The sequence below is a fragment of the Hemiscyllium ocellatum genome, chromosome 43, assembly GCF_020745735.1.
Source record: "Hemiscyllium ocellatum isolate sHemOce1 chromosome 43, sHemOce1.pat.X.cur, whole genome shotgun sequence".
NCBI classification, from domain to species: domain Eukaryota; kingdom Metazoa; phylum Chordata; class Chondrichthyes; order Orectolobiformes; family Hemiscylliidae; genus Hemiscyllium; species Hemiscyllium ocellatum.
Window position 1 is genome coordinate 17,057,770 of NC_083443.1, and position 12,965 is coordinate 17,070,734.

Below are 12,965 nucleotides of genomic sequence, written 5' to 3' on the forward strand. Positions count from 1 at the left end.
TCCCTACACCTACCAGCCCTTTCTTTCACCCTAACAGAAATATACTGTCTCTTGGCTCATGTTATCTTATTTCTGAAGGCTTCCTATTTTCCAGCCATCCCTTTACCTCGTTCGTTTCTTTTGAATTTTTTGAGTAGCGTTTAATTCAGGAATATCTTGCTGTATTATTGCTCTTCTTCCTTTCCCTGAAGGCTGGGGTGGTGGTGGTCTAATGGTAATGGCACTGGACTGGTAATCAATACAGAGAGCCCCTTCTGATCATGGGTTCAGTTTCCACCATGGTCTGTGGTGAAACCTGAATTCATTAAAAACCATGAATGAATGGTTCATGTAATGGCTACATAACCATTACTGATCTTCATAAATACCTATCTGATTCACTAATGCCCTTTTAAGGAAGGATATTGCCATCCTCACCTGGTCTCAGTCTACAAGTGACTTCAAATCCACGGCAATGACTCTCATCTCTCCTTTGAAATGACCGAGAGAGCCAACCAGTTCAAGGTTAGCCAGGAATAAGCAGCAGACAATGGCATAACATTTGCTGTCATCTGCAGCAACTTAAGTCATCTTCATCTTCCCATGTTGCAATCGGAAATAAAGAATCTAAATGTTAGTCTGTACTCTCTCAGTCAGAAGGATGTGGCTGATTCAGACCAAAGTTACCAGGTTCAATCTCTGACCTCTGTTGATCTCCAGATCAAAATATCTCTAGGTTAAGGTCAGCATTGGTTTGTTCCATGTCTGAGCACCATCCTCCCTGTTCCATCACACACACACACACACACACACACTCCCCCACATTCCCACATCCCATGAAGTTGGATGAAGATGTGATCAGCTTCAGCTGTGATGCCTTCGAGACTGGTGCCGCTCTGAATGTAGGTTCTTGCTCCAACACACAACGATGCAAGCACAATGCAATAGGCACGTGGACGTTGAAACACTTCAAACACACCAAAGATTCCTGACTCCAAAATGCAACCCCAGCTAAACTTGAACCTGGAGTTCAAGGTACCTTTGAAAAAGAAATCCCGTAAACCAGCCCAGAGGAAGTGAATTGTGTTACAAGAGCATGCAACAAATCACAGTATGAAAATCTATACGTTCATTTCAAGTTACAACATTATTCGATCTGTTAAAAGTGCACAGTAAGAAAGTTCATTAATTATAAATAAGTCACTGAACAGTAGTGTGTGATGGCGAATTGTGCAAATAGCACAGAACTTGGCTGGAAAATGGCTAAATATATATTGTCTTCGGTCAGATTATTGGGAATAGTGTCTCGAAATGGAATGATTCTAAAATCAACCTCTAATGGTGACACAGTTAGCTACAATCATAAGGGTATGTTATCGCTGTAGGTACTAGTGCGTTCAGCGGTTAATGTCGAACAAAATAAGCTGTTTCAGCCTGACCAGAAAATTAGTAGTGAATCTGAAGATGCAGCCTGAATCTGAAGAGGGTAAAAATCAAAACTAATGTATCGAAACGTTTTCTTCAGTCAGTGAGTGGTCAGTCTATGGAACCACTCCCATAAGAGATGGTGAAAGCTGATACTATTGATTCAATCAAAAACAAATTAGCTATACTACTTTCTGTAAGTAACATTTTGGCTTTCAGTTGAGGGATAATTTGAGACATGACGTGCTGAGTGGAATACTGGGAGGAAAAGGTAACTTTGGATCTCCTCAGAGCTCCTCCAACACAGGAGTTTCCTCCTGTCAAATCTGGGTCAGACTAAATCAGAGTAACATTTGCACCATGCAAATGGTTTGTAATGACCATCTCCCATAAGAGACCATCCCTTGACATTCAATAGTGTTACCATCACTGAATCTCCCACTATCAACACCCTAGGGGGTTACCATTGACCAGAAGCTTAACTGGACTTGTAACGAAAAAATAGTGACTGTAAGAACATGTCAGAGGCTAGGAACTCACTTCCTGAATCACCAAAGTCTGTCCACCATCAACAAGGCACAAGTCAGGGGTGTGAGGGAAAACTCCCCATTTGCCCGGATGAGTGCAGCTTCAACATCACCAAAGAAACTTGACATTATCCAGGACAGCGACCATAATTCTATTAGTTTTTAAATAGTGAGGGAAAAGGATAGACCAGATCTAAAAGTTAAAGTTCTAAATTGGAACAAGGCCAATTTTGATGGTATTAGGGAAGAACTTTCAAAAATTGTTATGGGGGGGAGCTGGTGGGGTGGATGTTTGCAGGTAAAGGGACGGCTGGAAAATAGGAAGCTTTCAAAATGAGATAGCGAGGGTCCAGAGACAGTGTGTTCCTGTTAGAGTGAAAGGCAAGACTGGGAGGTACAGGGAATGCTGGATGACTAGAGAAATTGAGGTTTTAGTCAAGAAAAAACAAGGAAGCATATATCAGGTACAGATAGCAGAGATTGAATGAACCATTGTAAGTGTATAAAGGCAGTAGGAGTATAATCCGAGTCACGGCATTGTGGGTTGGCAATGACATGGCATTGGAAGCATTGTTTTTGGGGCGGCACGATGGCTCAGTGGTTAGCACTGCTGCCTCACAGTGCCAGGGACCCGGGTTCAATTCCGCCTCGGGAATGTTTGCACATTCTCCCAGTGTCTGCGTGGGTCTCCTCCCACCGTCCAAAGATGTGCAGGTTGGGTGAATTGGCCATGCTAAATTGCCCGTAGCATTAGTCAGGGGTGAATGTTGCAGAATGAGTCTGGGTGGGTTGCTCTTCAGAGGGTCGGTGTTGACTTATTGGGCCGAAGGGCCTGTTTCCACACTGTAGGGAATTGAATCTAATCTAATCATAATGAAGTGGGAAATCAGGAGGGCAAAAAGGGGACATGAGATAGCTTTGGCAAATAGGGTTAAACAGAATCCAGAAGGATTCTACAATTACATTAGGGACAAAAGGGTAACTAGGGAGAGAATAGGGGTCCTTAAAGATCAGCAAGGCCACCTATGTGAGGAACTGCAGGAGATGGGGAAGATATTAAATGGGTATTTTGCATCCATGTTTACTGTGGAGAAGGACATAGAAGATATGGAATGTGGGGAAACAAATAACCGACGTCTTGAAAAATGTCCATGTTACAGAGGAGGTGGTACTGGATGTCTTAAAATGAATAAAAGTGGATAATTCCCCAGGACATGATCAGGTGTACCCTAGAACACTGTGGGAAGCTAGGGAAGTGATTGCTGGGCCCCTCACTGAGATATTTGTATCATTGATAATCATAGGTGACCTGCCGGAAAACTGGATGTTGGCTATTTAAGAAAGGTGGTAAGGAAAAGCCAGGGAACTATAGACTGGTGAGCCTGACCTCAGTGGCGGGCAGGTTGTTGGAGGGAATCCTGAGGGGCAGGATTTACATATATTTGGAAAAGCAAGGACTGATTAGGGATAGTCAACATGGCTTTGTGCGTGGGAAACCATGTCTCACAAACTTAATTGAGTTTTTTGACGAAGTAACAAAGAGGATTAATTAAGTCAGAGCGGTGGATGTGATCTATATGGACTTCAGTAAGGCGTCCAGCAAGATTCCTCATGGTAGACTGGTTATCAAGGTTAGATCACATGGAATAGAGGGAGAACTAGCCATTTGGATACAGAACCAGCTCGAAGGTAGAAGAATGAGGGTGGTGGTGGAGGGTTGCTTTTTGGACTGGAGACCTATGACCAGTGGTGTACCACAAGGATCGGTACTGGGTCCACTACTTTTCGTCATTTATAGAAATGATTTGGATTAAACATAGGAGGTATAGTTAGTAAGTTTACTGATGACACCAAAATTGGTGATATAGTGGACAGAAAAGAAGGTTATCTCAGATTACAACGGGATCTTGATCAGATGGGCCAATGGAGTTTAATTGAGATAAATGTGAGATGATACATTTTGAAAAGCCAAAGTAGGTCAGGATGTATACACTTAAGGGTAAGGTCGTGTGGAACATTTCTGAACAAAGAGACCTTGGAGTGCAGGTTCATAATTCTTTAAAAGTGGAGTTGCAGGTCGACAGGATAGTTTGGTATACTTGCCTTTGTTGGTCCATGCAATGAATATGGGAGTTGGAGGCCATGTTTTGGCTGTACAGGACATCAGTTTGTCTACTTTTGGAATATTGCATACAGTTCTGGGCTTCCTGCTATAGGAAGGATATTGTGAAATTTGGAAGGGTTCAGAAAAGGTTTACAAGGATGTTGTCAGGGTTGGAGGATTTGAGTTATAGTGAGAGACTGAACAGACTGGGGCTATTTTCCTTGGAGTATCAGAGGCTGAGGGATGACCTTATACAGGTTTATAAAATCATTAGAGGCATGGATAGGATAAATAGACAAGGTATTTTCCCTGGGATGGGGAAATCCAGAATTAGTGGACATAGGCTTAGGGTGAGAGGGGAAAGATTTAAAAGGCATCGAAGGGGCAACCTTACCACAGAGAGGGTGGTGCAGTTATGGAATGAGCTGCCAGAGAAGTTGATGGCAATTGGTACAATTACAACATTTAAAATGCATCCAGATGGATATATGAATAGAGATGGTTTAGAGGGATATGGGCCAAATTCTGACAAATGGGACTAGATTAATTTACAATATCTAGTCAGCATGGACGAGTTGGACCGAAGGGTCTGTTTCCGTGCTGTACATCTCTATGACTCAATGAAAAAACAACCCATTTGATTGGCACTGCATCCTGAAACATTCAATCCCTCCACCACCGCCGCTCAGTAGCAGCAGTGTGTACTACCTACAAAATGAACTTCAGAAATTCACCAAAAATCCTCAGCCAGCACCTTCCAAACCCACAATCGCTTACATCAAGAAGGACAAGGGCAGTAGATGCATAAGAACACCACCACCTTCACCTTCCCCTCCAAGACACTCACCATCCTGACTTGGAGAAAGTAAGGACTGCAGATGCTGAAAATCAGATTCAAGAGTGTAGTGCTGGAAAAGCACAGCAGGTCATGGACCATCTGAGGAGCAAGAGAATCGATGTTTCGGGCAAAAGCCCTTCACCAGGAAGCTCATCATAAGCCCTTCCTGATGAAGGACTTGTGCCCAAAACGTTGATTCTCCTGCTCCTCAAATGCTGCGTTACCTACTGTGCATTTCCAGCACTACACTCTTGCCACCAAACTGACTTGGAAATATATCGCCATTCCGTCACTATCACTGGGTCAAAATCCTGAAATTCACTCCCTAAGGGCATGGGGGTCAACTTATAGCAAATGAACTGCAGTGGTTCAAAAAGGAAGCTTAACACCACCTTCAGAAGGACAACTAGGGACAGGCAATAAATGCTAGTTAGCCAGTGATACCCACACCCTACAAGTGAGTAAAACAAATGTTGATAAAGAACAATTCCTATAATTACTGATGCAATTGTTTTTGGTTTAATCGAGTAGGAGAATGATTGAATACAAACTGGATGCATCTTGGTCTTTAAGCTGTTAAAGTTCCCATGGTTTTAACACACAAGCTACTATTTCTCTGGCTGTTTTTAATTGAGCTATTAATCCCTTTTATTTACTGTGTGTAAGATCTCTCATTCGAATAACATATGGTGAGTGTGAGCTGAATTAATTCCACTCGATAACCAATATCTGCAACAATAATTTCCACTTTTGACTTTCTTTTCTTACATGGGAACCTTGAACACTTGGTGTAGCTGGTCACATTTCACACCCAAACTGCTCTGCATTCAACCTGGAGGAGCTGCACGATGTGTCTTTTTTTTAATCAAAAGACATCCATTGTGGAAGTTGGCAGAGGGATTAGAAAGGTTTAGAATTGCCTTGACCATTGCATGATGCCCATCACCTTCCCCATATTCTGGTACCAGGTCCAAAGTCACATGATACCAGGTTCTAGTCCAACAGGTGTATTTGAAATCACAAGCTTTCAGATCGCTGCTCCTTGGTCACGTGAAGTCACTCGCATGATGAAAGGGCAGTGCTCTGAAAGCTTGTGATTTCAAATAAACCCATTGGACCATAATCGGGTGTCATGTGACTTCGGCCTTTACCCAGCCCAGTCTTTACATCATATTCTGGTGTCAACAGCAGATGCCACTTACAAAGCACTGCATGCAGAAATATTTGTCATAATTCCTTCAAAATGTGACCCCACCCCTCCGACACCATCTGCCCCATCCTGCCATATTTTCTCTCCCTGTCCCACTGTTTTGGCAGGTGGCAATATATTTGGACACCTTCCCAGATTTTACCACAGTTTCCCAGGACTATTTGCTGACTCTGTTCCGAGGGGGAGATGAGAGTATCAGCAAAATGTTCAACTCAAACCTCAGAGGTTAGTTGTGACCTTACAGAAGTTTATAAAATTATGCGGGGCATGAATAGGGTGAACAGCCGAGGTAGGGGAATCCAAAACTAGAGGGCATAGGTTTAAGGTGAGAGGGGAAAGGTTTAAAAAGGAACCTAAGGGGCAACTTTTTCACACAGAGGGTGATGCATGTATAGAATGAGCTGCCAGAGGAAGTGGTGGAGGCTGGTACAATTGCAACATTTAAAAGGCATCAGGATGGGTATATGAATAGGAAGGGTTGAGAGGGATATGGGCCAAATGCTTGCAAATCGGACTAGATTAATTTACGACGTCTGGTCAGCATGGACGAGTTGGATCAAAGGGTCTGTTTCCATGCTGTACAGCTCTGTGGTTCTACAAAGGTCATTAGAATCTATGCCTGTTCTTGTACGGCTTTTTAAAATTCATTCACAGGACAAGGACATTGCTGAGCAGGCAGCATTTGTTGCCTATCATTGACTGCCCAGAAGGCAGTTCAGAGTTCATCACGTTGCTGTGGGTCTGGAGTCACATGTCAGCCAGACCAGATAAGGATAGCTGTTTCCTTCCCTAAAGGGCATTAGTAAACCAGATGTTTATTTCTTTCCCCAACAATCGATTCATGATCATCATTAGACTCTTAATTCCATGTTTAACCCACATCTGCCGTGGGTCAGATTACCTGGATCTCTGAATTAACAATCCAGTGGTAATACTGGATTGCCATTTCCTGTTAAAATGTAAACATCAAAATGTAAGGATCACAAGATTATTTCTTATGGCACTTCCATGAAATGAGATCATTGATCCATCACAATTCCACCTTCCTACCCCAATCCCAAATTCAGTACCGCAGTCGACACTGGGATAGCGAGCAGGAGCAGAAACCCCCCGGCTGATTTATTTTTCCTTTTTCTGTCAAGCTGAGGCCAGCCATCCATAGCTGCTCGGCATCAGTCTGGGCTCAAACTGTGGCCCCCCCCCCCCCCTCCAATATGCCCATCAAACAAACCTGTCACAAATGATACTGTTTCCCTTCTAATCTGTTATCAAGAGACCAGACCACAGAACTGCAGATCTCCCAGAAAGCGCATACTCTTGGATAATTTACCCCACCTGAGGGCAGACAGTGAGGATGGGTTGCTCCTCTGTCAGTGAAGTTGCTCAGGGGAGCAGCATGGACAGGGCCCCACGATATCCGACTGCCTTGTCAGTCGAGTAATAGCTCACTTTGGAAGATTATAACATTTAAAATAACAATCCAGGCCTGTTGGTTAAGATTGAATGCCACAAATAAAAAGACTTTGTGTGGGTTGCCAATCACATTGCATCTCCATGTCTTGTTTTTCCCTTTACAAAACAGAAAATAAGTGGTAATTATAGGCTTCAAGTACCTTGCATGATGGTTTGTGTCTGGGAATTAAATAGTAATTTCCCCCATTGTTGTAGGTAATTATGGCCTCAATTACCATTGCATACTTTCGAATCGAGTTGGAGCTCAGAACAGGAAAATAGCTACTCTAGCTGTTATTATTTAACTGCATGCAATTGTTTGTTTAGCCATGGAGATCAATAGCAAAGAGAGATGTCAGACACATTCAACCAAGGATGAGTCACTGCTGACCTAACCGTGCAAGTTAGAAGGCATTTAATAATGCACAAATCTGAATTCCTGATTAGAACTCAGCATCGCTGAACAGCATGATTAAAATTTAATTAAATTGGGACATCCCCTCACATTACCGGACAGGCAGAGATTAACCCTGGATCTTTACTGCGAGTGCTACCTGTTTGCCATTAAAGAGACATCTACTTGACTGGCATATTTCCCCGAAGCAATGACCGTGGCTTTTAATATTCCCTCCACCACAGGTTACAAATGGGAACGGCACCTTGTCCTTTGTCAAGAGCTGAGCAGAAGCAGCACATCCGCCGGGAAACAGAACAAGAGGAGTCCTGCAGTCACAGCACTGGGCATCTCCAGGTAGCATGTTGGTTCTTCTAGTATTTGGAGCGAGTTCACAGGGAAGGTGGATTTCTGAGCCAGTGATCACGATTACAGCCTCAGGAACTAAATGGCATTTCAATTAGTGCTGTAACCTATACCCTGCATAAAATCCAGGGTCATCCCCAGTTCAAAAGCTGCTGGGTGAGGAATTCCACACCCCCTTTTAACCCCAGAGTGGAACTTAACTTTATAAAAACCAAAAGGACTGCTGGAAATCAGAAACAAAAACAGAGATTCTGTTTTTGAGGTTTAAATTTGTTCGGAACACTCTAGGGCGACACAGTGGTTAGCACTGCTGCCTCACAGAGCCAGAGACCCAGGTTCAATTCCCGCCTCAGGTAACTGTCTGTGTGGAGTTTGTACATTCTCCCAGTCTGTGTGGGTTTCCTCCCACAGTCCAAAGATGTGCAGGTTAGGTGAATTGGCCATGCTAAATTGTCTGTTGTGTTAGGTGAAGGGGTAAATGTCGGAGAATGGGTCTGGGTGGGTTGCTCTTCGGAGGGTCGGTGTGGACTTGTTGGGCTGAACGGCCTGTTTCCACACTGTAAGTAATTAATCTAATTGGTGCACCAACAGAAATTGCTGGAAAAGCTCAGCTGGTCTGGCCACACCAGCGGAGAGAAAGCAGAATTTATGTTTCTAGTTGAATGATCCTAACTCAGTTCTGAGGGAGGGTCATTCGACCCGAAAAGGTTAACTCTGATATCTCTCCACAGATGCTGCCAGACCTGCTGAGCTTTTCCAGCAATTTCTTGTTTCTGATTTCCAGCATCCGCAGGTCTTTTGATCTTTACACTGTAATTGACATTAATTTAATTCTTTGAATTATTTGAAGTCAAAAATGGAATGCACAGCCAGTCATTTAGGGCAATTCTACACGCAGTATTTTCTGTAGGGTGTAGCCACCTTTTTGTTTGAAATGTGTCCAATTTCTTTTTTCCTTTTCGGAGCCTGGTGCAAGGAGGGAGAAATTGGTAATGTCCTGACTGATTAAAATTAACTGCTGAATAAAGACGGGGGTGGGGGGTGGGAATGAACATCTGGGAGCACAGAGGCAGGTGGAGAGAGTAAAACAAAAGCAGCAGACACTTTTGAAGGAGTGTGGGATTCTTGATTTTGCAATGATTCCCACGCATTCCCCACCCCCATCACAGTATTTGTCAGTCCAGCAGGTTTCCTCAGATTGATGGGAAAGGCCAATGCTTTCCCCATGCTCTGGCCTGTCTCTGATACCACGCACAAAGGAACTTCTTCACCTGGAACGTGAGGGCTGTATCGCTACCAACTGGTGCCACCCACCTCCTGCACTCCCAGAGTCATCCGGGGCCAGTCCACCTCACTCAACTGACTGCCTCTGTCCTCCCTCCAGGGTATTGAGGTCAATGTTAGCATCCCTTCAGCTGACCCAGCTTAGACCAACAAAAGCAGCACATTGTGGGATCTTTCCGAGGGCTGTGGCTCAGCACCATCGAATAGCCACAGGGTGGGATGTACGGAGGTATTGGGCAGCTTCAAAAGTTCAATGGTCAGGCAGCCAAGATGTGTACTCGGCTTAGATTGACCCTTTTCCTTTAAATAATGGTGCTTGAATGAAGACAGTCTGGCCTTCTCTTTGTGCTGTGCCTGTTTAAGTGTAAGTGATGGATGAGTTCTTCACACGGCATTAAGGTTTCTCAGTGCTGGTTCCCCCCGACTTAGTTCCTTATTTTTAATGTTACTGTTGAGATGATATAAAATGGAAAGTCTAACTGGAAAAACAGCTGAGATTTACATAAACCAGCAGAATAACGGATGCTTCCACAGGGTTACTATTGAGCTGATTTGTTGGATTACAAAGTGAAAATCTTAGCAATACGAGCCGACTTATTGGCGCTTCAAGTGTCAATTAAACGGATCCTTTTTGCCACACTGCGATCATTCACCTCGATGAGTTCAGAAATTGTTAAGAGTCTTCTTGCTTCCTTACAGGAATCAGGCTAAACTATTTGTGGGTGATGCATGGGGCAGAGTCTACAGTTGGTCGGTTGAAGGCTGAAATAATAACTGCAAGTGGGAGATCGATGATGATGGGTTCCATAAAGATAAAACGGCCTCCAGTGAAGAATTTATTGGCTTAAGCAGCACTGGCTGGGAGATTTTGCTGCTGTACGATTGCATTTGCATACATTTGGAGCAGCACGGGCTGATTTGAACTGGTCCAGATGCAAGGTTTGGGCAATTGTACAAGGGAAAATTTGATTGAAATTATAATTTTTAAGCGCTAGAAATTCATTGGAATTTTATTGCAAACGATGACTTGATGCCATTGGAACACTGTACATGAGTGCACGGAGTTTTGCAGCTGACTGCTGTGTGAAATCCACTTTCTCGGGCTCTGAAGCGGAGAATGAAAATTTCCGACTTGACGTGGCTTCCAGTTGCTGCCAATCTGAACGCGTCATGGACCGCACTCACCAGAAGTGATCCTGGTCACTGAAGTATTCGGTGGAAGCTGTTCTCAATAACATGACGCATGTCAGTGGAGTGCCTTCTGAATGGAGGGACATGCACAACAAATTGGATCTTGAAGTGCAGCAGGAACCAACTCCATTTGAGACTGACATTGCCAAGACAAGAGGTTGATACTTCAGTGTTTAGTGTCAAGCACGAGTGTTCAAAAAAAAACAAAGCCTAAAAGCAAGCATTTGATTACATTATACACTGGGAGAACATGTTCGTTCTGATGTAAACCGCTCACTTGCTGGTATTTTCGAATCGGTGCATTTATAGGGGAGGGCTGCTAGTCTGAATAATTTTGGAGAGGGAGAAAATGCTCTTCAGTTTTTAAGAATGAAATTGGCCATTCCACATGGTGTCAGAAGTAATTTCCCCATTTCTCTTTAAGCTGTTTTGCAGTGTGTCCTGCAACAACTTATAAGTGCGTGCCTACAGCCTATTGGGATCTGAAAGTCAGCAGGGTTGGATGTGTCCTTTTAGGCGTTCATTCCTGAAGGCACTTAGCCAAGGTTGTGGCCGTAAATTATATACTGAAGGTCCAGATCCACAACAGCAACAGATGTTCAGTTGGTAGTATCGGATGTGGGGTATGAAGGGCAATTATTTTGAGGACAGCTATTTTCTCACTATTAGGAAATGGCAGCGTATTTGAAATTATGATTATTATTATTAAAAAAAGCTTCATTGTGTAAATTTGCAGAATGCAACAATGCGAATTTGTGACCATTAAGTGTCACCATGGGTTTACCTATCCTTCTCACACAGTGTAAATTGATAAAAAAAAACAGAATATACACAGCTAAGGTATGGGGTGGCTTTAATCTTCACATGGTGATCACATCCAGCGTTTGTACCTCAATAGAATGCTGTTTTCTGTAATCATGTAAATACAGATGATCAAATAAAGTTCGAATAAACAGGAAGAGAATGTGGACACAAATTAGCTTTGTTCTTTTTCACAGCTGCTGGGGTTATGTGGTCTCAGCACGCATAACATTTCTCTGATGTGTTTTCAATTAAGGTTGTACATTAACCCACAGCAGTTTCATGTTACAAAACATGGCCAAATATATAATTCCTAATCGTTTTAAGAATAGAATGAAAATTGTTAGCACATGTTTTCAGTGGAAAGGCCTGCTCTAGTCACTTTTTTTTAATGATCCATCTGATGCTCTGTATTTAGTAAGGGCCTGCCCAGCTCTTATCCTGCACTCTCTGGTTTCATTTGTGTTACTAAGGAATTAGCCGATTCATTGTGCTTTATAATGGGCTTGTTCAATTCTCATTGGTTTATAGGTCTGCGTAATTCTCAACCTTAGCTTGTCAGACATGGTCGGAAGTCCCACAACACTAGGTTATAGTCCAACAGGAATTGTTTGAAATCACAAGTTTTCAGAGTGCTGCTTCTTCGTCAGGCCAACCGGAATGCTTGAGATTTCGAATAAACCTGTTGGACTCTAACCTGGTGTCATGTGACTTCTGATTTTGTCCACCCCAGTCACACGGGCACCTCCACTCCACAAGACATGGGAGCAGGAGTAGGCCATTTGAGCCCTCATGACTGCACTGGCTTTCAATAAAATCATCATCTGATTGTGGTCTTAACACCACTCTGTGTCCTTCCACCCTGCAATGCTTGATCCTCTTTGTGAATTAAAACTCAAACTCACACTTGAATATATTCAGTGATCCAGGCCCTACTACATTCGTGTTAAGATAATTCCAAAGACAAGAAATTTCTCCTCATCCTAAACGGACACCTCTTGTTTTAACCATCCCCTCATTCTAGATTCCCTAGGAAAGGGAGGAATTTTAAAGACCCTATGGAATATTCCCTCCATTTTTTGGAGGGTTTATCCAATTTCTATTCTGCCATAGTCTCCTGATTTTGTCAATCATTTGTACTATGTTCGCTGTGCCTTATGAGAGGCCTGTCTGATTTTCCTTTCAGTTTTAACAGGATTTAGGCTATTTCTACTTCATTTTGTAAAACAAAAAATGCCTTCTTCTCACTCGGTTTTAAAAATACTAGGTGCAAATCTATTTTCAATGCTGTCCATGGTCTCTGCACCATATCCTTTGCAGTGTTTAATTATGCAGTGACATGACTCTAAGGCGCGGCACGGTGGCACAGTGGTTAGCACTGCTGCCTCACAGCG

The 12,965-nt window shown here is 43.2% G+C and overlaps 1 protein-coding gene across 2 annotated transcripts in view; it reads left to right on the forward strand.

Moving 5' to 3' along the window:
• wdfy4 (WDFY family member 4) overlaps positions 1-11,733 on the forward strand; it is a 315,729-nt gene extending 303,996 nt beyond the window's left edge. For both annotated transcript variants that reach the window (XM_060854388.1, XM_060854389.1), the window contains 2 exons: positions 8,175-8,286; positions 10,279-11,733. In XM_060854388.1, the coding sequence (XP_060710371.1) occupies positions 8,175-8,286; positions 10,279-10,345 (179 nt within the window). In that variant the 3' untranslated portion in view covers positions 10,346-11,733. The remainder of the gene's footprint in view (positions 1-8,174; positions 8,287-10,278) is intronic.
• Positions 11,734-12,965: the final 1,232 nt, after the last annotated feature.